Source organism: Manis pentadactyla, chromosome 2 (assembly GCF_030020395.1).
Source record: "Manis pentadactyla isolate mManPen7 chromosome 2, mManPen7.hap1, whole genome shotgun sequence".
In the NCBI taxonomy this organism is placed as follows: domain Eukaryota; kingdom Metazoa; phylum Chordata; class Mammalia; order Pholidota; family Manidae; genus Manis; species Manis pentadactyla.
In genome coordinates this window covers 86,840,530-86,867,121 of record NC_080020.1, presented here as the reverse complement: position 1 = coordinate 86,867,121, position 26,592 = coordinate 86,840,530, and the positions used below count along the sequence as shown (strand labels likewise).

General features: G+C 41.8%; 2 protein-coding genes across 11 annotated transcripts in view; one reads left to right on the top strand and one right to left on the bottom strand.

Annotated features, from left to right (window-relative positions):
- Positions 1-5,521, top strand: part of MAP1B (microtubule associated protein 1B) — a 97,151-nt gene extending 91,630 nt beyond the window's left edge. For both annotated transcript variants that reach the window (XM_036887917.2, XM_036887919.2), the window contains one exon: positions 1,033-5,521. In XM_036887917.2, coding sequence (XP_036743812.2) covers positions 1,033-1,188 — 156 coding nt within the window. In that variant the 3' untranslated portion in view covers positions 1,189-5,521. The remainder of the gene's footprint in view (positions 1-1,032) is intronic.
- MRPS27 (mitochondrial ribosomal protein S27) overlaps positions 2,751-26,592 on the bottom strand; it is a 143,488-nt gene continuing 119,646 nt past the window's right edge. For 2 of the 9 annotated variants that reach the window (XM_057494455.1, XM_057494466.1), the window contains exons 7-11: positions 24,250-24,365; positions 21,313-21,415; positions 19,048-19,190; positions 16,968-17,138; positions 13,093-14,482 (exon numbers count right to left, since the gene is read on the bottom strand). In XM_057494455.1, the coding sequence (XP_057350438.1) occupies positions 14,243-14,482; positions 16,968-17,138; positions 19,048-19,190; positions 21,313-21,415; positions 24,250-24,365 (773 nt within the window). In that variant the 3' untranslated portion in view covers positions 13,093-14,242. The other 7 variants (XM_057494458.1, XM_057494463.1, XM_057494480.1 and 4 more) reach the window with 7 other exon arrangements.

Sequence of the window (26,592 nt, the reverse complement as noted above, 5' to 3'; positions counted from 1 at the left end):
CCATCACACATGAAATATCCTGGGGATGAAGTGGATTTCACACACAGAAGATAAGTCTAAAATATTATTCTTGGCACCAGCCATCACCATGGCCTGGAAGGAAAGCCACTTTACCACCCTAAGGCATAATAATTCACTGATCTGCAAAATGAGCCCAAGAGTCCTTGCCCTTCCCCCTAATCTGTGCATATGTGCCTGTGAATCAAACTGGTCCCATCTGCATGTGAAAGCTGCTAAGGAGCTGTCTTTACTCCTTTGTATTTCAGAAATAGACCAAAGCTAGGAACATGGCCATTTAGAAAATCAAAAAGCAGGACACCTTTAACTCACAAACATCATGACTGGTCATAAACCACTTTTTATTATTTTGGTTGAGATCTTTGCTTATCTGAGTTTTACTTGTGGTTCTGCAGTCACCTAGTAAACTGTGTTTGCATACTTTTAAGTAGATTTAATTGTTAATCATATGTAATCTCATGAGAAACACCCATGGCTGCTTAATGAATACTAGATAGAACAGTTACTATTCAGACCAGTACCCAACCACTCACCTAGCCCCATTCCTCCATCCCCAACCACATGCACAACTTAAAAGATACAAATCTTTGTTCTTAGGACTAAATGTCTTAGTTACACACAAATACAGGGCTTTGAGCTGCAATAACTAAAGCTCCTTTAATAAAATATGCAGTATCTTTCATGCAAAACTTCCTGGTGTGTCAAAGGAAATACAAGAAATTCCACCTTAACGGAAGCACTTCTTAACACTAAAGATTTGAACTAATTGGCTCATCATTAGTTGCTTTTGGTTCCAGCCTTCAGCTCCCCCAAAAAACTTCATTTTTTGCAGCATTATTCTGCTTTGTAGAAAATGTAAGTTGATAGGTCCTTTCCATTTCTTGAGGAAAATAGAAAAATTTCTTTTTTTTTCCTTTTGTCTTCAAATGGTTTAATTAATACCTTACTGTTGTCCTATTTTTTCATTTGCTTTCTGGCTCTGCCCTTAAACAGCTATTTTTTCTCTCCGTGCAGGTGACCCTGATCCCGACTCACGACTCTGAAGTGATGAGGGAATGGTACCAGGAGACCCATGAGAAACAGCAAGACCTCAACATCATGGTCTTAGCAAGCAGCAGTACAGTGGTTATGCAAGATGAATCCTTCCCTGCATGCAAGATTGAACTGTAAAAACCAAGACCAGCCACACCACAGGATTTGAACTTTGTTTCCAGAAATTCTTCAATTTGAAATCACCTTTTCTAAAAAGTCAATTGATCTAAATAAGTCGCTGAACTATTTACCTGCCAAACGCTATATTGTGTCATGGTGATGCAAGTCACTAATATTTCTTAGTTTTTGCTGTTGCTAAGGGAAGTAACAGTATTCCCATACTAGGGTTCAAGTTACTGCAAAATTACCTACCCCAGTTCACCTCTGCTGAAATTTGGAAACCATGCACCTGCAATCCCAGCTGACTTCCGTTAGGTAAAGGCATTTGTCTTAGAGAGAGAGAGAGAGAGAGAGAGAGAGAGAGAGAGAGAGAGAGAGAGAGAGAGAGAGAGGGAGAGCGAGTACACAACGAGAGAGAGAACCAGAGGGGGTGGGAGAGAGGAATGAGAAAGAGACAGAATGCAAGAGAAGGAGATGTAATGGTAGAGAGTGCTGGTGAGATACCCAGAGAGAGAGAGAGAGAGAGAGCAGGGTGGGGTAAGAAGGAAAAATATAACCCACTGTTAAGGCTATATTTTCTCAGGCTGTCTGTATTCTATAGTCTACGCAGGCAAAGTTTTCAACTTGTGTCAGAATCATCAAAAAGGGTTTAATTTTCTAAACAATGTTAGCTGAAAGAAAACAAAAGGAACAAAACTTGCAATGAGGTCATGTGAGATTTTTATGCCTTAATGAAGCTTCATTTGAAGGCTGCACACTGACATCACATAGTGCACGTAGACTGGTCGGGCAAGTGGGCTGAACCCCATTCAGAGCTCTCAGACTCTTCCAACACACAAGCAGATTGATCTAAGGCATGCTCCCAGCATTTGTGCACCCAGTTAGTCCACTGAGTCAATTCACCTGCATGCGGAAACACCCAGGGCCATCCCAATTAACAAGCAAATACCAAAGCGGTTGGGAGTACATATGGTAGACAATTTGCCTTAGAAAGTGACTTGAATGTACAAAGATAATTGATGCACTTATTTTTTAATGTGAGACAGCAAGTTTATAAAACATCCGTGTAGGATTCTAGATACTCCAGTTAAAGGAGCCTGTGTGTGCACGTGTGGGGTATTAGAAACTGATCTGATGGGTGTAGCAGTTTGATGCTGAGTCGTGCGTGTTGAATACCACCTCGCTGCACCTGTGGTCCTCAGCCAAACCAGCTGAGCCTTTTGTAGCTTCTTTACTGCTGCCAGTTCAATATTGAGATGGCTTTGCTGAGCAGAACTGGGAAAACAGTGAATCTTATGGTGGAAGAGGTTCTCAGCAAGTGTACAGTATTTACCTTCCTTTGTCTTACATTGGCTTCTTTTTTTTAATTTTCCATTAATTTCAGCATAATTATGGGAACAAATGTACAGAATTTTTTTTTAGCTAAGTGAGAACTTTTCATAGATGACCTTTTTAACAAATGTTTTCATTTACAGGAAAATGCAAAGAAAATTTTCAAGTGACAGTCTTTTTTTTTAAGTGTTTCATAAGACAAAAAAATAATGAATAATGTTTTTTGAAGTTCTGGTGAGACTGAAGTCTGATAATACAGTAAGAATATTTATTAAAACCCCCATAACTACCAGTAATAGTGATACCTTCCACCCCTTGATTCCCTAAACATAAAAGTCTTGAATATGTATTATTTGAGAGTTGGGGGAGAATGGCATGGTATGCTACTTGTCCAGGCCTTTCTTCACAGGTGTATCACCCAGTGGTATCCTACATAATTCTTTCAAGATCTTCAACCATGAGATGAAAGAGCCAAGTTCAAAGAACGCTAGCAAAAAGCTGCTTTGGGATTTTCTTTTCTGGAAAAAAAAAGAAAGAAATAATGCATTGAAAGCAAATGAATTCCCAACTCCTACAGTGCATCATGTCGAGTTCAGGGATCATTTCCATCATTGTCATCTTTGAACTATGAACCTGGGAGCCAGATCACGGGACACTGACACCAAGTTTCAAGCTGTAGATCAATGCACCCAGCGTTCAGATGGGGCAAACTTCTCAGTGACAGCCGTGCTCTGCCCTGTCACGCTGGGTTTCCTGCAGACTCTAAGATCTACGGAGTAGTGAACAGTGACCTCATTTTATTTTCTATCTTAGTTATTTATTTCAAAATTAACATTTTAGTTTATTTTTGTCTGGTAAGTGTATGTTTTGCACTGCTAACTACTATGAGGGTTTCAACAGTGCTTCTTCAGGGTCCCTCACTGAGGACCTGTGCAGTCTACTTAATGCTGTGAATTACATTTTTCAAATGTTTAATTTTTAAAAAAATTAATATTCTATTTTTTTTAGGCTTCTCTAGAGATGCAGCTTTTATTTATTACCCCATTTCTTTCAAGTACTTCCAAATAACACATTGATAAAGGGTACAAAAAATTAACACACAATGGAAAACTCACTGTGACAAAAATGGATTTCACAGAGTGTAAACTCATAGACTTCAAGCTTATTTTATGAGACAACCTAGATACTCAAGATAATTATTTAATGGTTAGTTGTTAAGTTGAGTTGGCTGGATCCACATAATGCATGGGAAAAGAAATAGATTTCCAGCCTTTTTGCCAAATCGATACCTCTGGTTGATTTTTCTTTGATAGAAGTTGGAATTATTTTCTAATTTCCCCAATGAAATTTAACGTGTGCATTTTCCTTTTTAAAAAAATGCAAAATTTTGGAGAATTCTAGCCAATCTTCAATTATAGCCTTTATATCCCACTCCTTTTTCTTTTTTCTTTTTCCTTTTATGCAGTGGGATTTATTGGTAAAATACACAGAAGCTGTCACTGGTTAGCTGGCTCTTTTTCCTATGAAACACATCCGCACCGTTCTCCGTCCATTGTTCCTCAGTGATGACCACAGAGCCTGAGTATTCCAGGAGAATCAATATTGCATTACAGGTTGCTCCTGTCCTTCCAGACACCTTTCCTACCTGTGTGACTAACCTAATTTTGCTAGTTCCATAAACACACATTACTTAGTTTAGTAACAGCCATCACAATGTACCATGTACATTTATGATGAGAGCTAAAGATTGACACAGACTTCTAGGAGCTTTATTCATACTGATGACTTAATCTGATTGTATAGATTGAATATTTGAGTGGAAGGAATTGACACTCTGTTGAAAGGATGGGACTCCATGGAGAGAGCAGTCATCATGACCTTTTTGGTAGTATACTTAAGCAAAATTCTACAGACACTAAATGTTAGAGATGATCCTCCATTTTGAATTTTAACTAATTCTGCCCCCTTTCTCAAAACCCGACCCCCTTGCATGCTTTCTCAGTCTTGTGGTGGGACTGGATACAATGACTGACTCCCCCAGCCCCTGCCTCGCACCCCAACGCCATTTCTCATGGAGTTCCAAAAGATGTTTTTTTTCTTAACCTTACTTAACATAGTGAATGGTTTCCCCAGTGTATATGAATGTTTTAAATGTCTCCCAATAGCTTACGCAGTTTAGGAGCTTTTCAATATTCGTTTGATAAGATTCAGTCATTTGCTAATGGAAATTTTACCACCTTTCATTTTCCGATACCAAATTTCAGCTCTCAGGAGCTGCTCTATGATCCCGAAGCCGCTCTTCTTGCCTCCCTCTAGTCACCTGTCACAGGAGGTTCTTGCTCTGTAATGATAATGTGAATCAGCTTAATAACTCTTTTTGTGCTTCAGATTTAGAAGATCCTGTTTCCATTCAAAAGGAATTGTAAGCTTTTATATTCTAACCAACTGAACAACACATCAAAAGCAGTCTAGGGATGAGCATTTCTTTGAAAGCAATTAGGTTATTCACCTGGTATTAAAACTATTTACTATTTTTTAGAAATCTGTGACTTTATTCATAAAAAAGGCAGCATCAAAAACTGAAAAGGAAGGGAAAAAAACAAATAGCTTCTCTGCACTCGTTTGGAGCTCCCCAAAACAGGAGCCATCGAGGTGAGGCACGGAGGCGGGCTGCCCTTTGGGAACAAGGGCCGCGAGGCAGAGTGGTGCCCGGGCGCGGCACGCAGCCCTTCTCTTTCTGACCCTGACAAGAAGTGGTCTGGAGCCTGGCTGAGAAGCACGTCCCACTCCTCTCTCGTTCTGAATGGTGTTTGTGTCAGTCTGCAGCTGTGTATGGTATGTCTTATAATCCTGCATCACTTCTATCCTATCCAGTCATATCTAATGTAGAAAATTAGTTTTCAGTGAAAGTAATATGTAGTGCTTTTATGATATTTGTGTGCAATATCCCCTCTTCCATTGAGGATATTTGATGTAAAAGAAAAAAACAGTTCCACAATAAAATACAAACGTGGCGGAAGTTCTCGTGTGCGCTGTGCTTTCGTTTGTGTTGCCGAGTTGGGCTCCTCGGGCGTCGGGATTTGCCACCCCCTGGGCGTTCTCACTCAGGGTGATTGTGTTCTTTTTAGAGTGGGCTCCCTGGCTTTGGGCAAACTTTGGAGAGGGCCCTACTACTATTTCTGTAACTGTTACCTTGTTATCTTTTAATAACCCGGTTCTAAGGGATCTAAGGGCAGTAACTGGGAGGTGAGTTAAAGGAAGCTATCGGGAGGATTTGGGTTTCCTACGCAATCCACAATATAAACCCAAAACCAGGTTTTAATCCTAGTTCTGCTGCACCTGGCTGTGTGATTGGTCACCTTTGTGTGGAGTTCCTTTTCTCAGCTATAAATGAGAGGGTCTGATACGATGGTCAAATTGGATGATGCCTCCCATAGCTACTTTCTGGGGCTCTACAAAGCCATCATACTCAGTAATTACATCCAATACCTTATCTCCCTCTTGGTTTCTTGCTCGGTTACAGAATAAGCTCTTACAACTGACAAAAAACACTGGAGATCTGACACCCAGGACCTAGATGCTGTTTAGGAGAAGTGATGATGACTAATAGGACCATTTGAAAACAGGAAGAATTCCTCTTAGTCATTCAAATGATTACCCACCGTTCCTTCACTCTATACCCAGCAGGGGGTAATACTGTGGAATTAAAGGTGAATAAAATGTGTTGCCCTAACAGACTGGGGTCACAGGGGCCCCCAAAATTCAGGGGTGAGCTGTGACCACAGGAGAAGGTCCAGAAAGTGATGTCTAAGCTGAGACCTGGAGTGTGTGTGTGTGTGTGTGTGTGTGCTGGGGGGTGGGGGGCAGTTCTGGGCAGAGGCAACAGCTCACAGGCTCAATGGAGAGGGCGTTGGCCCTGGACTGCTCAGAGTGGCAGTGTGGAGGGAGGTCCTGGCACCTCAGTTATCCTCCCTATGGCCACAGAAAATGTGCCCGGGGTGCTCAATAGTGTTCCAGTACCTGGCCCTGCCTGTTTTCAGAGATGCCCCTTTGGTGTCTAAAGGCATTGCAGCCTGTCCTCAGTCATGATGTCCCTTTGTTACTACACACACTCTTTTTGATCTTACATTGTGCCTCCAAACCATGGGGTTTCTCTGACCAGGCCCTTACTGGAGTCACTCTGTGCCAAGAGGAATCTGAAATCCCTACATAAATTAGAGTGTTAAGCATGTGAAAACTCAGGTGGGAAATTAACACCAAGAGATTTTAATTCCATCAGACCAAACTTAAATAAATAAGTTGTTTTCTATTCCACTGCCCAAATATTCAGTTCCAGGAAGTCTTTCTGGCCTAAACCTAGGATGACCGACCATCTGGGCTTACCCAACACTGCCCTGGTTTTAGTGCTAAAGTCCTATGTCCCGGGAGACCCATTAGCCCCAGGGAAGCCCTACCTGAACCCCTCCTTGGGTTTATATCCCACTGCCTCCAGACCTAGGCACAACAGAGATGAGGGAGAGTTCATCCCTTGCAGGCAGTCTTTTTTCTATACATTGGAGGTAGCTTTTCTTCAGTTTCTTTTTGCCTGTCTTCCAAACCAACAAAGGTCTGTTCATGTACTGTGAGTACATTTTCTCTCTGTAATTGTACTGCTCATTCTGAAGGCTTCGGTGTCTCTACAATGATCTTTCAACACCCTCCTGACTCATGAATTTTTGGCCTCTTGCATAATCCCAGATCACTATATACTCTTTGATCTTATATTGTACATCTTGAAAATCCATTGGAACCATATATGCAGATTGATTATGGTCACACCCAGTTCCTTTAATGTGAGCAGTTCTTCTGGCTAATTCTCTGGGGGTTACTGGCAACGTTTTCACATATGATGGAATATCATCATGGGGCCTGGTTCATGGGGTGATAGTTCCATAAAAAATAGGCACAACTCTATTTCATGCCCAGACTCTGCCCACTCAAGCTACTTTGTTACTTTAATGCAGTCACTTGGATTTAAATGCCATGTGTAAATCAGTGACCTTAACAATTTGTATCTCCAGTCCAGTACCTCTTCTCTGATCTTCAAACTCATATATCCAGCTGTCTATTAAGAGTTCTGTTTGGATGTCCAAGTTAAGAGTTCTGTTTGGGATCTTAATCTTTAAAATACCTTAAATCAAATTTAACCTGCTCCCAAACAAATCCCTGATCTCTCCAAACTGCTTCTTTTTCTAGGCTGTTCTACCTCAGTAAATGTGGCAAATGGATCATTCTAGTTGCTCAGGTCAAAAATCTTGGCCTGTCAGCAAATCTGCTGGTTCAAAATACATCTAATCCCACCCCTCTCCTCACATTCACTGTTACTATGTTTGTTCAAGCCAGTCTTTTCTCTGCTGGATCACGGCAGTAGCCTCCGAACAGATCTTCCTGTTTTCTGTCTTTGCCCTCCTACTTTATTTTCCACATAGCAGTTGGACTAATCATCTAAAAATGTGATGTCAGATCACGCCATCCAGCTCAAAACCTTCAGATGGGTTCTCTTTTCAAATAAAAGCCAACAGCCTTACCAATGGGTGAGGGCATCTTACATCATCTGTCCCCTCCCCTCCCCCTTATCTGTCTGGCCTCATCTCTCCCTGTTCTCCACCTTACATGTTCTACTCCAGCCACACTGGCCTCCTTGATGCTGCTTCCTGTCTGCCGTGCTCTTTCCATGGTGACTCCATGATTCTCAACCCCACTTCCATGGGTCTTCTTATAAATGCTGTCTTCTACAGAAGGCTTTCCCTAACTGTCCTTTTGTAAGTTGCTTCCTCCACCACTTTAACAGTACTCACTCTCTTCTTTGCTTTGTCTCTGTATCATGTATGACCAAATGACATATTATATGCACTGTCTGTCTCCTTCCATAGAATTAAACGCCACAAGGGACAGGATCTTAGTCTGTTTTGTTCCTTGTTGTATTCTCAGTGATTATTTTAAGAGTGCCTGACATATAGTAGGTTCTCAAGAAATATCAGTTGAATGAATGAATCAATGAATGAATGAGTGAGTGAACCAGTGAACGTACTTGGTCTTAGCTTGGCACAGTGGTTATATAGTATAGCTATTCGAAAGTAGGTTTGGATTCTGACAGACTTCAATTCAAACACTGTCCTTGCCATTTAATAATTGTGTGGCCCTGGGCAAGCTGCAAAAGTCTTAGTTTTCTCCTCTGCAAAATGAGGGTAATAACCCCTGATCTGCAGGGCTGTTGTAAGGGTCAGGATGTATTTAATTAGGTAGTACTAAATTAGGTGGAAATGGGCATTCACAAAGAGGAGTCGTTAACTTTAATTTTTGTAATCAAGATGTCCATGCTCATGAGCCAGGGCCTGGAAAACACTGACACCCAACTGTGGCCCAGCATACTGTCACTGGTGGGAAACTTAATGGGCATTCTTGCTCTATTCCACAGGCACAGTAACCTCAGAGGGTGTTTTAAGGATTAACATTTTGAATTCTGCAGAGATGTAGCATCACAGAAACCAAAAAAGCCAGTGTAATTCTCCTACCATTGGGTACATCAGAGGATATACCATCCCTTTCATAAATTCTTTAAAAATCTTTCCAGTAGTCCTTGATCTAGCATTTGAAGCCCATAATGGAATTTATTTTCAGATGGCTTTTGTAAGAATATACTTAATTTTCTGAACATGTCCAGCTCAGGTCCAGAATCACTAAACATCCATACATAATAGACACACAGCCTAAGTAGAACTGGTTAGTTTTAAACAGAGATCCTAGAAATAACTGCCACAACTTCAGGGGCACTGCCACCATCCTGTTTAGACTTCCCTGTTACCATACAGTAACATCATCGTGGCAGCATGTACTGTCCGCAAAAAGGCCAAATCAACAGGAAAAGCTAAGAAGCTTTTAGAATAAAAGGCAATTTTCCTGACATAACTATGTTGAGAAGCACTCCTTTTTCCTCATTTTCTAGAGTAAGATGTTTTTAAATGTACCATTTTCACAGTTGAGAGGTTCAGCTCTGAACGTTAGTAATCATTTAATGAAAATACAATCATACAACATTTTCTGCTTTTATGATTCACTAAAGCTCAAGTCCTCTGAGCCCATTTCCAGTTCCATCGCTTCCTCACCCATGCACACCAGCAAGGTTATGGAGTGTAGTGAGGTTATATATAATTGAAAGAACACAAATTATCATTCACCCTTTTCCACAATGGACTGTTTAGGAAGCATAATGGCCCACCCTACAACACCACATATTTTATATTCAATCAGGCAAGAAACAACTAATGCTAATTATTTTTCTAGCTGAGAAATATCTGTAAATCAGCCATTTGCACCAACATTACTCTTGGGGCTCATCTACAACTGAAAAAAATTCCTGTGAGTGCCCTGCTCATACACTCTAGGCCAGAGTTTCTAACCTTGGCACTACTGACGCTGTAGATTGGATAGTTCTTTGTTACAGAGGCTGCCCTGTGCACTCTAAGGTGTTTAGCAACATCCTTGGCTCTATTCACTGGATGCTATTTTAGTCAGAGTGAAAAAATGACTCGAATAAACTAATTTTCAAGGCCTTTAACTACAAGTAAAGTCTACGACTTCCCCACACAAGTATCTGGCCTCCACGGCTGGCTAGAAAGCATGAAAACAAAATGCAAAGTTTGGTGCTAAGGCAACACAGCCCCAAGAGGAGGAGGCGAAGTGTTTGTACTCACCATTGATTTCTTTAGCACTCTGCCTTCCTTCTCCTCCTCCTCCTCTTCCTCCTCCTTTTGGCCACGCTGGGTGTGGGTTGTGGGCCAAAACCGATTTAGTCTGCATTGTTCCTTTCTGTTCAATTTAGAATAATTTTTGAACATCCACTCTACACAAGACTCCAAGAGAAAGGAGAGGCTGTTTCTACCCCAGGACAGCTTGAGACAGACCTATGTGACTGACCACAGCGCAAAGCAAAGGATGATGACCTCCCTTCATTAGAACTTTTCCTGTGCTGTTCCTGTGAACACCCATGCACTTTATCCGTTTCTCTCTAATGATACTTTGCAGCTGTGTTGATAGGTCCTTATGCAGTTCCCTCCTCTATTTCAGTGGAACTGAAGTTATTTGAAGGCAGGATCTACAGTTTACTCATCCATGTAAAGTCCATAGCAATTAGTACGATGCCTTACGCAGTGTATGCCAAATGCTTATAAGCACATGGAAACAGTAGCAGAGCAGAGATAGACAGACTGCTGTAATAACCAAGCTGGTAAGGGTTGGTCAGTGGTGCTAAATGGAGCAGAGCATTTAAGAGGGACAAAGGATCATTGCAGTTAATGTGTGGCAGAGTAAGTTCCTGAATTTTAGGGTCTAATGAATGAACAAATTGCCAGTCAGTGAAGATACCCTTTTAAGAAGTTTGGTGACAAAAGGAGAAAGACTCACAGGGTAGTTTGACTGATGGCAGAATGAAGGCTTTTTTGTCTCTAAGGAGAAGGAGGTCTTGAAAAAGACTGTTAACTTCGAAGAAATCAGTAGACACGATGCAAGACGGAAAGGGAAGACTTGGTGATTCTGGAACAGGCAGGCAGATATGGAATCAGGTCACAAATCAAGAACCTACCTTTGGGAAAGGAGGGAAGGGTTACCTATCACTCAGAAGTTGAAGGGATGATGGACAGAACTGGCAAGGATAGATAACTGTTCAGGTAGAAAGGGAGACTGAGGTTGGACTATGTGGCCTAAATTTTCTTGACAAAGTAGGAGGCAGGAACCTCTCACAGTTCTGGGGGCAAGGGCCTGGGGCTTACACAGAGTAGAAAAGCTAAGGAGGTAAAAATGAGAGGTGGTGGAAGGTAAATGAAAGGACTCTGAGTTGAAGAGGAATCAGTCAGCCTGGGACTATGACTTCCTTTACCAACACTTAGGAAGTAGGTCAGAAGCAAACAGGAAGAATATGTCTGGTGGTGTATTAGTTTCCTGAGGCTGCTATAACGAAGTGCCAAAAACTGGGTAGCTTAAAAGAACAGAACAGGTCTGGAGGCTAGAAGTCCAAAGTCAAGGTGTCAGCAGGATCATGCTCTTTGAGGGCTCTAGGATACGATCCCTCCTTGCTTCGAGCTCTGGTGTTTGCTGGCAATCCTTGGCATCTTGATGTACCACTCCAGTCACATGGCCATTTTCTCCCCACGTGTCTTCACGTCTTCCCTGTGTCTGCCTCTATGTCCAAATTTCCCTGTTTTATAAGGACACCAGTCATATTGGATTTGGCCCATCTTAATGACCTCAGTATAATTTGATTACCTCTATAAACACCCTATTTTCAACTAAGGATCCGAAGGTACTGTGGCTTAGGGCTCCAACATATCTTTTTGGTACGGACACAATTCAACCCATAACAGGTGGGCCCAAGGATGGCAAGTAAGCCTGGATAAAAGGAATGAGAGGAAATTAAAGATGCTAGGAGAGCATTTGTGGGATAGCCAACCATGGGGTCTAGGCTGGGAGGAAGGCAAGTGGGGTCTGAATTCTGGAGATCAAGGGTTTGAGTGACAGAGTAAAGGTTAAATTTGCAGGCAGAAAGTAACGGGAAAAAAGCTGATTAATAAGCAGGAGTCAGGGTGTGAGAGAAAGAGAAGATGGGGGAATGAGGCTTCAGGTTCTAAGTTCTAAGATTAGTGATGTAAGGCTGGAGGTCTGACTGTGACTATGGTAGGTTAGCAAGAGGCACGGCAATCTGTTACAGTTAAGGTCATTCCCAAAGGCCAGGGAACTGAAAAGTTTCTCCATTCACATGGAAGAAATGCCGAAGAGGTATTGGGGAAAAGGACAGAGGACAACTGTAGTCAGACCTCAAGATTACCCAGGAAGGATTACTCAGGAGATAAGAGCATGGGGAAAGGGTAACAGATTGGAGGGAATGACTCCCAGACGGGAGAACTCCTGAGAGACGGGGGCACAAGCATGGGGGAAATCCCGAGCAGTGGGAGCGTGCTCACCGCAGAAGTGGTTTCTTTTGGCAAGGACTGGACATAGAGGGCGACAGTGATGGGTGGGGAGGAAACAGGAAGGCAAAATTATGAGCCAAATGATTATCCAGATGCTTCAGGCTGCAATGGTTACTAATTTACTGAGCAAATGATACCTTTTGATTTATCTTGAACTTTCCTCTTGATGTAATGAGGGAGTAGCCAAAAAAGCCCTGCCCATAATAAGCCAAAATGTCAGAGCTGACTTTTGGTCACGATCTTCTACCTAAGTAAGATTGAGCGCCGCTTGTCCACAGGGCCCTGTGATAGATGCTAACTGCAGGCATATACGGAGGTGACGTCCAGGACGAGGAGCTGTGCTGGCCTAAACGCGGCCAAGTTAGTTTCAGTTTCCTCATTCAGGAATGGGGTGCTGGACCCCTCTCAGAGGGCTGCTTCAGCTGTTATCACCAAGTCCTCAGCAAATGTTAGTGGTTACGGCAGTTATTATAAATGCCATCGATTAATGGAGGAGGGCTGAAAATTGCTCAGAATTACAGAACTACCATGATGGTGAGATTCCTTCTCTCTCCCACCCTTCCCCAAAGAGAAATAATACACAATATAATCCCAGAACATTTATTTCCAGTCTTGATGAAAGGTCACAATCCTGAATAAAAGCATATGTCTGTATTTAAAGGCAAAATTACATAGCAAGCAAGAGGTGCCCCCAGCCCCTTTCTCAGAGAAACTTCAGAATTTTCCACCTCCTGATGGTTTTACAATTACTCACATCCTTTACATACTGCAAGCTTCATCCCTTCTTCCATTTTCTCCCACTGAGATGTGTGTTCGCAGGCTGTGCATGTGTGTACACAAAAGGCTCACTTTACCTACTTGATGAAGGAGCTGAGACAATGCTTTGGAAAGAAGTTACCCAACATGATGGAGACCCAAGACAAGGAGGCTTCACAGCTGCAGCCGACTTTCTCCTCAAAAGCCCTGACTTATTATTATTATTATTATTATTATTATTTTTTGATCTTTTCTCACCACAAATACTGCCATCTTGGGAATATATCTGTATATGCATGTCTGGATTGCTTTCTGATCCATAGCCAGTCTGTCTGTCCTTGTACTAGTGTTGTAGTATTGTAATTACTGTAACATTATAATCTTTGATACCTGTGGGGTAAGTCCTGTGAAAAGCCCTGACATTTTAAAATCGATTTGTGGCCTCCTGAAATCTGAAAGTCAGTGGGTTGACAGTTTTGTGTTCACTCCCATATTCAACTTCTTCCAGTTCTGGCCTGGAAGGAAGAGACATGGGGGAGGGAGAGAATTGGGGATGTGTGGGCACCCAGCTCAGGCCGAGTACCTGCTATAGCGGAGATGGAGGCAGGTGGGCCTCAAGACAAGCATTTCACCTCTGCTGGGGAGAGAGACCATTCAAAAGCTGTGCTTGAGACCCAATTCTTCAGGTGCGGCCTCTCCCATCCCCACTGCTAGGAATCAGGAACTTTCAAAGTTCAAAAGTAATCCCTGGCCCCAGGAGCCCCACAGTAAGATGTGAGAGCCCCTTATCCATGGTGTTCAGCTGGGGCTTCAGTCTGACCACTTGCTATGTACAGTGCCACAGCCCTTGGCAGATGCAATGCCTTAATGTGCAGAGCACTGTGGCTCTTTTGTCACAAGTGGCCTGCTTTAAGAAATGGAGAAGATGGACGGAAGAAGCAGAGGCTGTCAGCCCTGTGAATCCTGAGCTGAAGTTCTTGTTAGGCAGGGGTCTTTGCTGCTCCCCGAGCCTGGTGCTCCTGCTTCGCCCTCTCTCTCTGCTCCTGCTCCCTCTGAAGCAAGTATCCCCGCTCCAGATGCCACTGGTGCAGCTTCTGCTCATAGGCAGCGAGGTCCTCTGCTTCATAGGTGGGGAGCTGTTCTTTGACGAGCTGCGTGGTCAGAGTCAAAAGGCTTCCTGCCTCAACCTTGCCCAGAGCCTGAAGCTCAGACTGTAAGGCCTGTTGGAAACAAAGGAAAAAAAGGGGCAAAGGGTGGGAAGGTGGGAGAAGACTACAAAGAGGAAAAGAGATTAAGTCACTGGCAACATCTTTACCCATTCTGCATGCAGGGCAAGGCACTATGGGAGCCTGCTGGGCTGCCTTTCACCCAGGCACGCCAGCTTCTGCCCCTTCTCCCTCAGCCCAGCAATTCTGCTACGATGCACCACATGGGATTTCTCCCTCTTCACTCACAAAGAGTAAAAGGAACTCCATATGCTGCAATTCCCTGTGTAATTTCTGGCTTCAAATCACAAAGACAGCATTAGTACAGCAAACCTACACGTCCATGCTGATGTGCACCAACCCACGCAGTGGACCCTACAATGCGGACCCTACGATGCATACGAATGGCAGAAGCAGCTGAGGGACCAAAGCAAGCCCCGCCATACCCTTTCTTCCAGAGTAACTGAGATAAATGTTTGCCAAACGAGTGTGCCTTTCAACAGACGGAAATCATTTCAAGGATTTCTTACTAATGGCATGCGAACCAGCTCCCATGAGTGCCTGCACTATTCTCAGCCTCCACCTGCCGTGCTCCTCTGCAGGTCAGCCTTTACAGACGGACCGCCTGCAGCTCCATCTGCAACGGCAGCTTGGTTTGCTCGGTATTGTGTTCCTGCAGAAGTAAGGGACTAAAAACACTAAGCTCCTTAAGTGTTTCAAGATGCAGATCATCAAGAGCGAGCCACTTACAGCCCTCGCTGCAGCTTATCCCATGTCCCATGCATGCAGTTCCCCAGCAGAGGTGATGAGGCTTCTGCTCCAATGGGGCACTGGGAGGTGGGCGGGGTCCACGGGCTTCAAGGAGTGGCTAGAGGCCCAGTGTGATGGGTCAGTCATATAAAAATGGGTCCCAAACAAAGTAGCCAAGGCTAATAAAAATCAGGCAACAGGAAGAAAAGGAAATGTAGAATGAAAGTTATTTCTTTCTGACATTACTTTCTCTGTAATTTGAGTCCAAAGAGATAACTTGGGATACTAGGATAAGGACTCAATTTTGAGTCAGCAAACTGTTCAAATCCCAAGTCAGTCACTTAAGGGCTAGTTTCTCTCAGCCTTGGTGTCATGTCATGTGGGAAAAGCAGGACCTTTCAGAGCTATGGTTGGCTAAATAAATGCAGCAGTACCCAAACCAGGTAGCAGACAATAAATATTTGTCTCTTTGCTTTTTCTGATTTTCAAAAAAATGCATTTGTGGAGGAATGAGGGCTGAGAATTTAATGCAGGCACAGATTTGTATTGTCTGAGATTAGATAAATAAGCAACAAGAGAAAGAGGTGGTAATTTCAAGGAGTATTGTGGAAGCCTTGGTTATTATGAATACCGTGGATGATAATCTAAGGGCTAGGCACATTTTTTTTTTGCTTTTTAACCTTTCTAAATCTTCAGAGTTAGGCAAAGTCAAGAGCAAAGAACAGAAAAGTTAATTCTCAACCTAGCTTCCTAACCTTGTGAACACTGGTAAACCTTTCTTTCTCAGTTTTCAAATTATACAAGAAGGAAGTTGAGCAATGACCTTGGCGAAATATTGGGAGAAGCAGCTGTTAACAATACAACAGGTCCCCCTTCTAACATGGGGGTTTGATATAAATGAACCAATAGCTGGCTCAATAAAATTACTGAAAATATTTAAATGTAATAATAAAAATTTACAACTGTCTCAAATGACACAACAGGTCAGCTGGCATGCATGGGAAGGTTTTCTTCTTCATACAAAGAATTCTCCTTGTGGCAGCACTCTTTTCTCTTTGCACTAAATAAATGAGAAAGAAAAGGAAGAGGCCAAGGGCTTAAGCTCTGAACACGGCTCTCTTCTCCCCTGACAGATCACAGAGCATTCAGAGATGTGCAGCTAAAAGCCACCAAAGGCAGCTCACGTGCACAGGGCTGTTCTAAAAAAATTTAAATTAAAAAAACTTAAAAAAAAGGGAAACTTGTTTCTGTCTTCCATGCAGTCCAAAAGAGCATTCCTAATGGCCCTAGTGCACAATATAGAACCAGGCAGTAGGAGATGCCTGCATCTTATCTCCATCAGATCCAGATGTGGCTTTGTAATTTCTATCTGGTTTCTGGGTTATTCAGCACACACAGTGCAATATGGAGAACCGACCAGATCCTTTCCACTGGGTTGAAGTCAGATGACTGCAACAAGGAGGCAAGGTGTTGCTCACTCATCAGGCACACTCAGGTATTTGTGGGTAATGACATGCTGCCTTGGTGTACAAAATTGTACCTGATTAGCTCTCGTACAAAAAGGAGCATAAAATTCCATTTGTTTCTTTTAAGACTACTTCCTATGTGAAGCAGTAAAAATGTAATTTTTGATGTCAGTTTTTCATGTCTTTGTGTGTGACATTATGCAAGAAAGGACTGCTTGTCTATCACCCTGGCAGAGAAGCATGCTTAATGCAGCTGAAAGGAACTCTATTGTGCTATGACTCACCTGAAATCGTTCCACATACTGGGGAAGCTTGGACTGTTCAGTTTCCTCCATGTTCAACTGTTCCACCAGTTCTTCTGGCCCTTGGCTGTCTTCCCCCTTTTGGGGCTGCTCATCTGAAGACCCATGGGCGGGAGTGGTCAGAGCCTTCAGTGCCCTGTCCAGCACATCAAGCTGCAGAGCAGAAAGAGGGCCATGGAACTAAACATCCTGTGGCCCTGAAACTAACTGTGAAGAGAGACCGGGGAAGGGAAAGGAAGGGAACACTGGGTTCTAAAAAATCATGAATTCCTTCTCTTAGAAAATTACAGGAAACAGAGATGGTTATATGATTTTACATTAGAAATCTCCTGTCAAATGGCATGGAAACCTTTATACTAAACAAATGGTACAAATTATATGTAGATGAATCAGCACAAGGTATTTGATTTCACTTTTAATCAACCAGGTAGGAATCCAGGGATTATGCTCAATGGGCACTAAAGTCCCCCCTCGCCCCCACCTTCCACATTATTCCTCCTCAAGGGGCTTGGAATCGGGAGGAAGGGAAAGAACCACACTGCAGGCCACAGCCAGCAAGGGCCACTGTGGTTGCTTGGTAAGGCCTCTGGATCCAGGTGAGGGCCTTCTTCACAGGAAGATTCTAGTTCACAGGGTATCCATAAATTAGGGACTGGGGCAATCCACATGAGCTGACAAATACATGAAATTCACCGTCATGAGGTGGCTTCTGTGGCATAGAGAGTAAACAAATTGTAAAACAGAGAGTTTTTGTCATGACCCCTCTTCCTCACCATGTTCCCCTTGGGGCACACCTCTCTTGACCCACAGAGGGCCTAATCATCAGAGATGAGACAGGAACAACTCCAAGGCCAGCACTAGCCCCTGCATGGATACCAACTAATTCTGCCCATGTCACATGAGAACAAAAATCCAGAAAATACTACAAGGTCTTTTAATGCCACTGACACATTATACCCAAACCTGACACATATCTCATTCTTGCTGACATCTGGATCACATTCCTATTAAGTCAGAACACAAAGAATGCAAATCTGGCTCAGACTGGAAGGAACAGCATTCCAGCAAAGGATTTATGTATAATTCTTTGTTTTCAATCACTAGCACTGACTATGGGAAGGTTAATCATGAATATATATTTAGGAATGTGCATGCTTTGTTACAAACGTCTGGCAAAGAACTGATTCCCTACATGTCAGTATAAGGAGCCAGTATGCGTATCTCATGACTGAAACAAGAGCCAAGGGGTGAATCCTAGTGATCAGTTTCAAGGCAAAATGAATAAACAGCTCAAAGCTAACTTTTCACTCTAGTAAGGAAGTAACCCATGTCCTTCTAGGCCTCACCCTGACGACGTAAGCTGCTTGGACAGGAGCGGACTCTGTGGCTCCCTAAGGGGTAGGGCTCATCATGTGGTTCTGAGATGCTACATTTCCTGTAGCCTGAGCTAAGCCTCATACCTTCATGGTGCCAAGGGTCCTAGGTGACTAAGAGATATGAGCTTTAGGGTCGGTGGGAGGACAGTTTTCTAAGTGAATCTTAAGAACTTCGGAAGGAACATGGGATCCAGATCTCAGCACCAGGCATTCACCACAGAATGGTTCAACGATAAGACTGTGCCAACTCTGGTCCGCAGATTCATTTCTTGAGGGCTACTAAGAGGGGAAAATTGCCACATATCTTCCAGGGACTTCAAAGGTACAGAAATGTCAAAATTTCAAAATGAAATCTTAAGTTACCCTGAGCTCCCACAGAGACTTTATTAGGGGGAGGGGTGGTGCAGTGGGCAGTATTTTATTGAACTCAGTTTGAATTTTAGGGGAAAGGAAGTTTTCCTCTAAGAATAAGCTATCAAATCAGCATTAATCTTATTTTCTAGTGTTTTTCATCAGTAACATTGAGAATGCTGTGGTTTTCATTCCTTTTCAACTGACTGGGTAAGTATATGATTCTACAGAAATAAAGCAGGAGGGGAGAGAAGACAACGAAAACAAATTCAAAGCTTGATTTAGAAGCAACAGGAGATGGTTAAATCTCTCTGAAGTATGACTGAAGAACATACCGCTTCTCTACAAAGCTTTCCATCTTCTGGGGAAGAGGCCACCTTCTCCATCACTTGAAGAGCTCTGTTGAGGTATCCTGGTTGCCACAGCAGAGGCATGTTATGGTACACAGCCCGCAGCCCTTGCTGCACTTCCACCTTCCCTGTGGCCAAAAGGAACAATGAAGCAGCTCAGCCATGGCTTCCCACTATGCCTGAGACCGAGGCCCTCAAGGCCCAAGCGAGTATGCTGCACCTGGCAGCTGGAGGAACAGGGAAGGATCATTTCAAATTGGTGCCAAGAGCCTCGTTCCAGCCAGTGACACTGCAGATGGATGAAGAGATGGTAAAATTCATTGTATACATTTTTAAATATAAAATTGCAAAAACTTGCTTTTCTTCTTTTCTATTTGGGCTGATGTTTTGAGGATGTATGAATCACAGGGCTGAGGAAAACTTAGAGAGGTTGATGTATCTGTCTCTAAGTGGAGCTACCCTTATAAAACAAGTCAGACAACTGAAATACTATTTTTGTTTCAAGAACAAATCTGCTCAGAAAAAGAAATTCCACAACTTTCCTACAGTGAAAATCTTGTCAACATCTGACAATGCTCTCTGCCAGGAAATGTTTGACATTTTTTGAAATGCTCTAAAACACCCTATCGACTGTCCTTACGGGAAAAAAGAATTTTTTATTTTGCTCTTCTTTCCTTTATTTGAACATCAGCATTTAAAATCATCAAGTCCTCATCATCCTTTTGGATGACAGGAAATGAATGTTTCTTTTGGTTCCTCAACCCATCACGCTGGACCCTGAGATGTGGATGCCAGATAGCCGGGTCCTCGGTGGCGGTGGGAGAAGGGCTGTCGCTGTGTGCCTGTGGAACAGAAGCCCCCTGCTCTAACGGTCAAGGTCACCTTGTGCCGCCAGGTCTTAAATCCCCCTTTACTTATCTTTCCTGGGAAGGAGGATTTGGGAAAGCTGTAGCAGGACATAGATAGACAAAGCCTATCAGGTGAGAGCTAATTTTAGACCTTTAAGAAGCTCAGGGCTACAGGGCAGTCACACTCTGGGAAGCTGCTTCCACTGGGCTGAGTGAAGCTGCGCAGCACAGGGCACAGTGAGAGCAAAGAGCCTTTGATCTGACGGCTGCCAGTCCCACAGCACCAGTGTCTCTGCTCGGAAACACCATCACGCACTGTCTTAGCCCTGACATCTTCCCTAGTAATCCCACAGTGTCACAGTCCTCAATGCTCATCTGAAGGCAAAGGCAAAAACACATAAATCAGTATCAAAACCAGATAGCAAATAAGGAGCAAATGATTTTTTAAAGAGTGGCCAACTCTTCTGTTAGCTGATAGCCAGTCTGACAAACTCTGAAATTCCAGTCTCTCAGTCAGTTTGTTATCAGAATCAGCTCCCAAAAATGCCACACTGCATTTTGTTGGTGAAGTTCAACTTGAAAAGTAGTCAAACTGCTGTAACTTTGATGATTTCCAGAAAACAAAGGTAAACAGAAGTAATGTAGAACCAAGAGAAGGTACTTTCTCAAATGCCTATCTACTTAAGAAAGAGAATGAAAGAGTAATGAATAATATGCATCTAATAAACCTAAGTGAGGACACATTTTATGCACATTTAGGTTGAATGTTATTTGCCCAGATTCTACAAAACCCAGGTTCTGAGGCCACCCCTCAGAAGGCCTCCTGACCTGTCTGATTTTCAATGCAACTGGGGCAGTCAACTAAAGCTACCGTCCCCTGCATGGTAGTCACATTGTGCCAATGAGTCATACTCTGCTTTCCCAAAGTGAAACCAGATGTGTTCTCTGAGTCTCTCTTTCCTCACCTGAAAACAATACCAAGGAGACGAGTTCAACCTCTTTAATTTCTTACCTCTTTCACTTTAGGTCTAAAGAGACAGAACAATCTTTGTTAATACTGAGAAAGATCCTACTGGCTGGTTCTCTCAAAAGAGGGCCAGAACTTTTCTTTCCTTATTCCTTCCTCACACTGAATCCTACTAAATTCAATCTATGTCCAGATTAAATTAACTAAGGACTAGTTCCCACCTTGCCAGTGGTGACAGGTTTGAGAACCCTCTTCACTGTTTCTTAAGGTATTAGGTCAGAACTGTAAGGCCATCTAGGCCTGCTGTTATGACTGAAAATGAAAGCTGCATTACAATTTCACTGGTAAATTCAACTTAAATTATAATTTTATGAAATAGAAGAATACACCAGTTCTATCTATGAAGAACAGTATTATAAGGATCTCTTAGCTTACCAAGAAGTGCATAGCCATACAACTGGGAGCTCAACCCCACTGAGTTCTTTTGCTTTAGGCCTGGGAGTAGTAGGGATGCACCAAAGTTCCTCTCCTCTTCCCACTGCAACAGAACACATACCAGATCATGGTCCAGCCAGGCAAAACATACTTTATGCAAAAATTGACTTTTAATGACATGGAGGAAAAAGAACATGTTATAGCATTAAGTAATCAAAGCCAAATAATAAAATTATAGGTACATTATAATCCCAATTTTGTAAATAAAAGCTATTTATGTTTAATGAAGCCAATACAGAAAAAAAATATCCTACATATTAACAGATTTCTGGATAGTGAATTTACAAGTAATTTTGGTTTTCTTCTTTGTACTTTTCATTATTCTCCAAATTTTTGGCAAAAATAAGAGATCCTTTTTACAATGAGAAAAGCAAAACAAAGCTGAAATAAAGAATACACTCTGGACCAACACTGCCTTGAGACAATCAATAAGGATTATGCATGCTGTCAACCCCATATTCACTCACATTGCTATGACATACATGATAGAGCAAGCTTTTGAACTGTAATCAATTCAGCAATGATAAGACTCCTTCTACCTCACAGTATTAAAATAAATACAACTATCAGGCTGCTTTTAGATAGGTTTGTGCCTCTCAAAAATAAATTAGGTTATCAGAAACACTTAGTGATCATTTCTTTCAACCCAGGGTGCAAAATTAAACATCAATAAAATTGGAGTCTTTTGAGATGTGGGAAAAAAGGAGCAAATATACTGGTATTGCTAAGCCTGCTGTCGGCTAGGAACAGCAGCAATGGGGGACTTACCGTAAATGCAGGGCCAGAGGAGAACCTCAGCACCTCCCCCAAACAATGAGAGCTGTGATCTTGGTGCCATGTGAGTACACATTGGCCAGAGCCTGTGTTGTGTGGAAATACAGAACCCAAAGTTCAGGTTGCCCTCCCCTGGTCTCTCCACTCAGAGGTTGGGAGGGAGCAGAGAATGAATGAGGTATGCAGGCTATAATTGCAGCCAGGTGAAAGTGAGGCACCCCAGGTTTTAATGGGCACCCAAACCTCTTTACTGGGAATGGCCTTTGTGCAAAACAAGTGTAATTTCTTTAAGGTTTTTCTAAACCTATAAAAAAAGCGAAGACCTTGGGAGAAAAACAAAGCCTCTCCAGGCACTTCTGCAGCACAGATATAAGTCAAAGAGCTTGTAACTAAGGACTAGGCCATTTCACTTTCAAAAGCAAATCACTCTAAGGTTTGATTTTTTCTCCCACAGAAACTGCATAAAAAGGGACCCCATGAATAAAAAATAAGGAGCCTTAGAGATATTTTCTTTCCTTAGTGAAAAACACGATCTGGATCAGGATGTAATAGGGGCTAAAACCCAAACTTGCAGTATCCTTGGTTCACTAGGAATTAAGCAGAGGCCGTCCTGGTGACTGGAATTGCAATAATTTTGGACTTTTAAAAAGACAATGAAAACAAATAAATGTCTTAGAGATTTTTTGATGACTGGGATTACAAACCACTCCTGTTTATATAAAAAGTATTAATATGTTAAAATGAAATATTGGGTCTCTTCAAAGCCTTCTTCACCTTCTATTATTGCACGTTATTACGGAAGAAATCAGGTATGATTTCACCGATGTCCTCACGTTTTTCCCATTTCATGCTTCTGCCTCTCCCATCAATACAAAGCAAACCCTTATCACCTCACTCCACCTCTCCCTCCCCTTCACAGCTAGACTCCTCAGAACACTTGCCTACATTCACTGCACTAGCCGCATCTCTAACTCACTCCACATTCCACTCCAATTTGGTTTCCTGCTCCACTATTTTATGGAAACAGAGGTTACAATTTAGTGTCTGCACACCACTAAATTCAATGAACATTTAAAAAGTCCTCATCTCATCTACCCTTTCAGAAGCATTCTATATTAGAGACCACTCTCTTCCCACGGTTTTTATGGTCCAACACAGTCCTGATTTTCCTTTTGGTTTTGTGGCTCATTTGCAAACATTTACACATGGATGTATAAATTATATCTCTGGTCAGATTTTTCCATTAAGATCCAATTTCCCTCATGAAATCACTTGACTGTCTCAAAGTCATCTCAAAATGCAACGTGTTCAGAGCCAAGTGAGCGACTTTCCTCATAAAACCCAGTCTTTTTCCAGAGTTCCCTTTGCAAATACATGGCAACCCTTCCATCCAGATACACAAGTCAGAAACCCAGGAGGTAAGATTTTACTCCTACTTCACCATCTCCACATCTAGTTCCTCATCATGTTATCTGCTTCCCAAATATGTTCATCAGCTACTCTCTAACTCAACCACGTTCTGGTCCCCACACTACCATTACCTCTTGCTCAGCCATAATAGTCTCCTAAGTGCTCTGACCATAGCCACCCCAGCCTCAATCTAGTTTCACACATTACAGCCAGAGGCATCTTTATAAACCACAAATCTGATTATGTTACCTCCTCTGCTTAAAACTTTTCAATGGCTTCCCACTATTTTTAGGATGTAAACAAAATGACTCCAACCTCAGCTCAACCCATGTCCTTCCCACCATTCTCTCTGTTGCAGCTACACTATCTTCCTCTCTTCTTCCAGTCCCTTTGCCCACAATTTTTTTGCCACCACAGGCTTTTGCACATGTTAGTTCCTCTTTCTGGACTGTCCTTCTTCACCCTCATTGGAGAATGAATTCCTATTCACCCTATTCATGAAATATTTCCTTAAGGAAGCCTTTCCTAACCTCAGTTTAAAATACAAACAAACAAGAACTCTTAACAATACAGGCTTTTCATAGACCACACCTTTGAGTACTCATAACTTTTATACTGATGTTTTTGTTTTGTTTTGTTTCAGAGCTATATTAGTCTAAGGCTCTCAGTAGTGTTTTAAGGTAGACCACTTACACTGAAGTCTGCCTTCTTTGCCAGGCACTGGTATAACACATAGAGGGAGAGAAGCTGGGTGGAAGGCACTTCAAAGGCTTCTTGCATCATGATCTCAAAAACCATGGATAAAGCATCTGGCAAGAAGATCAAAGTAAAAATGAGAAGAAATTAGTTTCAGGTAATATCACTAAATCTGTATTTAACTATAAATACTCTTTAAAGTGGGGTGGAGTGTGATAGAAAAACAGAATTAAAAAGTAAAACATGGGCTCTGGTCCCAGTTCATCTACAATCTAGGTCTTTCCCAAGCCTCCAGCTTCTATTTTACATACTGTTATGTACTAAGCAGGTGCCACTGTACCAGTGTTCCCAAGGACACTGAATACACTATTTAATTTCTCCCAGGTTTATCTTCATAATGATAAAATACCATTTGTCTCATCTATTTCAAAAGACTGGACAGCCCAACAAGATACATATGGAAATGTCTCACAACTGCAAGGCAAATACTAGGCATCATGTCCATCAGCTAGAAGAGATAAGCACACAAGAAGGGGGCACATTACTGTCCAGGTCACCCCGACAAGGCTGGGGGGCTGCGCTGATTGCCCCATTCTGAGCTGTAGAACCCACTCCGTTTGGGCAAAAGAGGACAGACACTACAGGCAACCCTAAATCCCAAGTATTATTTCAAAAACAGAAAACTGATGGCTATAAAAAAGACAATCAGGCTCAGTTTAAAAGACTTGAAAGAATGGAAAGGAAAATACTCATGCCTAAGTTATAACATACAGTATATTTGTTTCCACATGAATGCGGATCGTAGATCAGACCTTGAGCAACTTTTATTTTCCCTTAATATTCCACAATATAGATGGAAGCCAAAAAAATCAAGTTCAAACAATCTCCTTTCCTTACTATTTGTTGTTAAATCACTAAATGTTAATACTGACTTAAAATATGTGCCTGCACATCACACAGGCACAACAAATGTTTGTGACTGACTGAGCTGCTGTGTGAATCAATTCTTGCATATACTCATAATTGTAAGTTAGCACTGATTTGCAGCTGTTACTAGCCAACTGCTTTTGTACATTTTGTCATGGTTCTGAATGAGGCCAGAGGAAGAATTTTTATATATTTTTTGCAAATGGGGAAATTAAGATAGACTGGGAGACCAGGAAGTCATCTAGTAAGTCAGGAGCAAAATAAGGATTGGGAAGAGATTAAAAGAAACAAACAAAAAAACGCCCAAAAAACCAATATTTAAAAAAAACACAATTAAAGATTAAAAAAAAAAATCTCAGCCATGCCAATTGTGCAAAACTGGATCCAAAATTATACATGAAAAATAAATAAAATTTACTCTTTTATTTATATTCTGCATTTCAGTCCACTAGGGGAAGTGAAATTAGATTGTTCTGTATAATTTTTACTTTTTCCTCCATAATCATTTATGTACTATATTTCCCATCCTAACAATAAAACCTATCAATATTTTCTAAATTTTGGCCATAAATGATGATAACCTTTATCAAAACTTAATTTTTTTTAAGTCCTTAATATTAATTATTTACTCTGTAATTAGGAAAAGAAAAATTCCTTTCACCCTCCCAACATAGCCTTTCAAGACAGAGGGGAGCAAACGGCCACTGCATCATATCCCCATGATACGGGAATATGGATTCGTAAATCTGATGTTCACAGAGAACAGATTAGTAAACATGCAAAAGCTAAGTACTGTATAACTGAATTCAAGAAATGTACGTTTAAAACTGAGCGAGAGTGGCCATGCTAAGAGGGAAGTATATTGCAATACAGGCCTACCTCAGGAAAGAACAATCCCAAATGAACAGGATAAACTCGAGAAACTAGAAAAAGAAGAACAAATGAGGCCCAAAGTCAGCAGAAGAAGGGACACAATAAAGATAAGAGAAGAAAAAATAAAACTGAGAAGAATAAAACAATAGAAAAAATTAATGAAACCGAGAGCTGGTTCTTTAAGAAAATAAGCAAAACAGATAAACCCCCTAGCCAGACTTATTAAGAGAAAAGAGAGTCTACACACATAAACAGAATCAGAAATGAGAAAGGAAAAATCACTACAGACACCACAGAAATACAAGGAATTATTAGAAAATACTATGGAAAACTATATGTTAACAAACTAGATAACCTAGAAGAAATGGACAATTTTCTAGAAAAATACAACCTTCCAAGACTGACCAAGGAAGAAATAGAAAATCTAAACAGACCAATTACCAGCAACAAAATTGAATCGGTAATCAAAGCACTATCCAAGAACAAAACCCCTGGTCCAGATGGATTCATCACTGAATTTTATCTGACATTTAGAGAAGA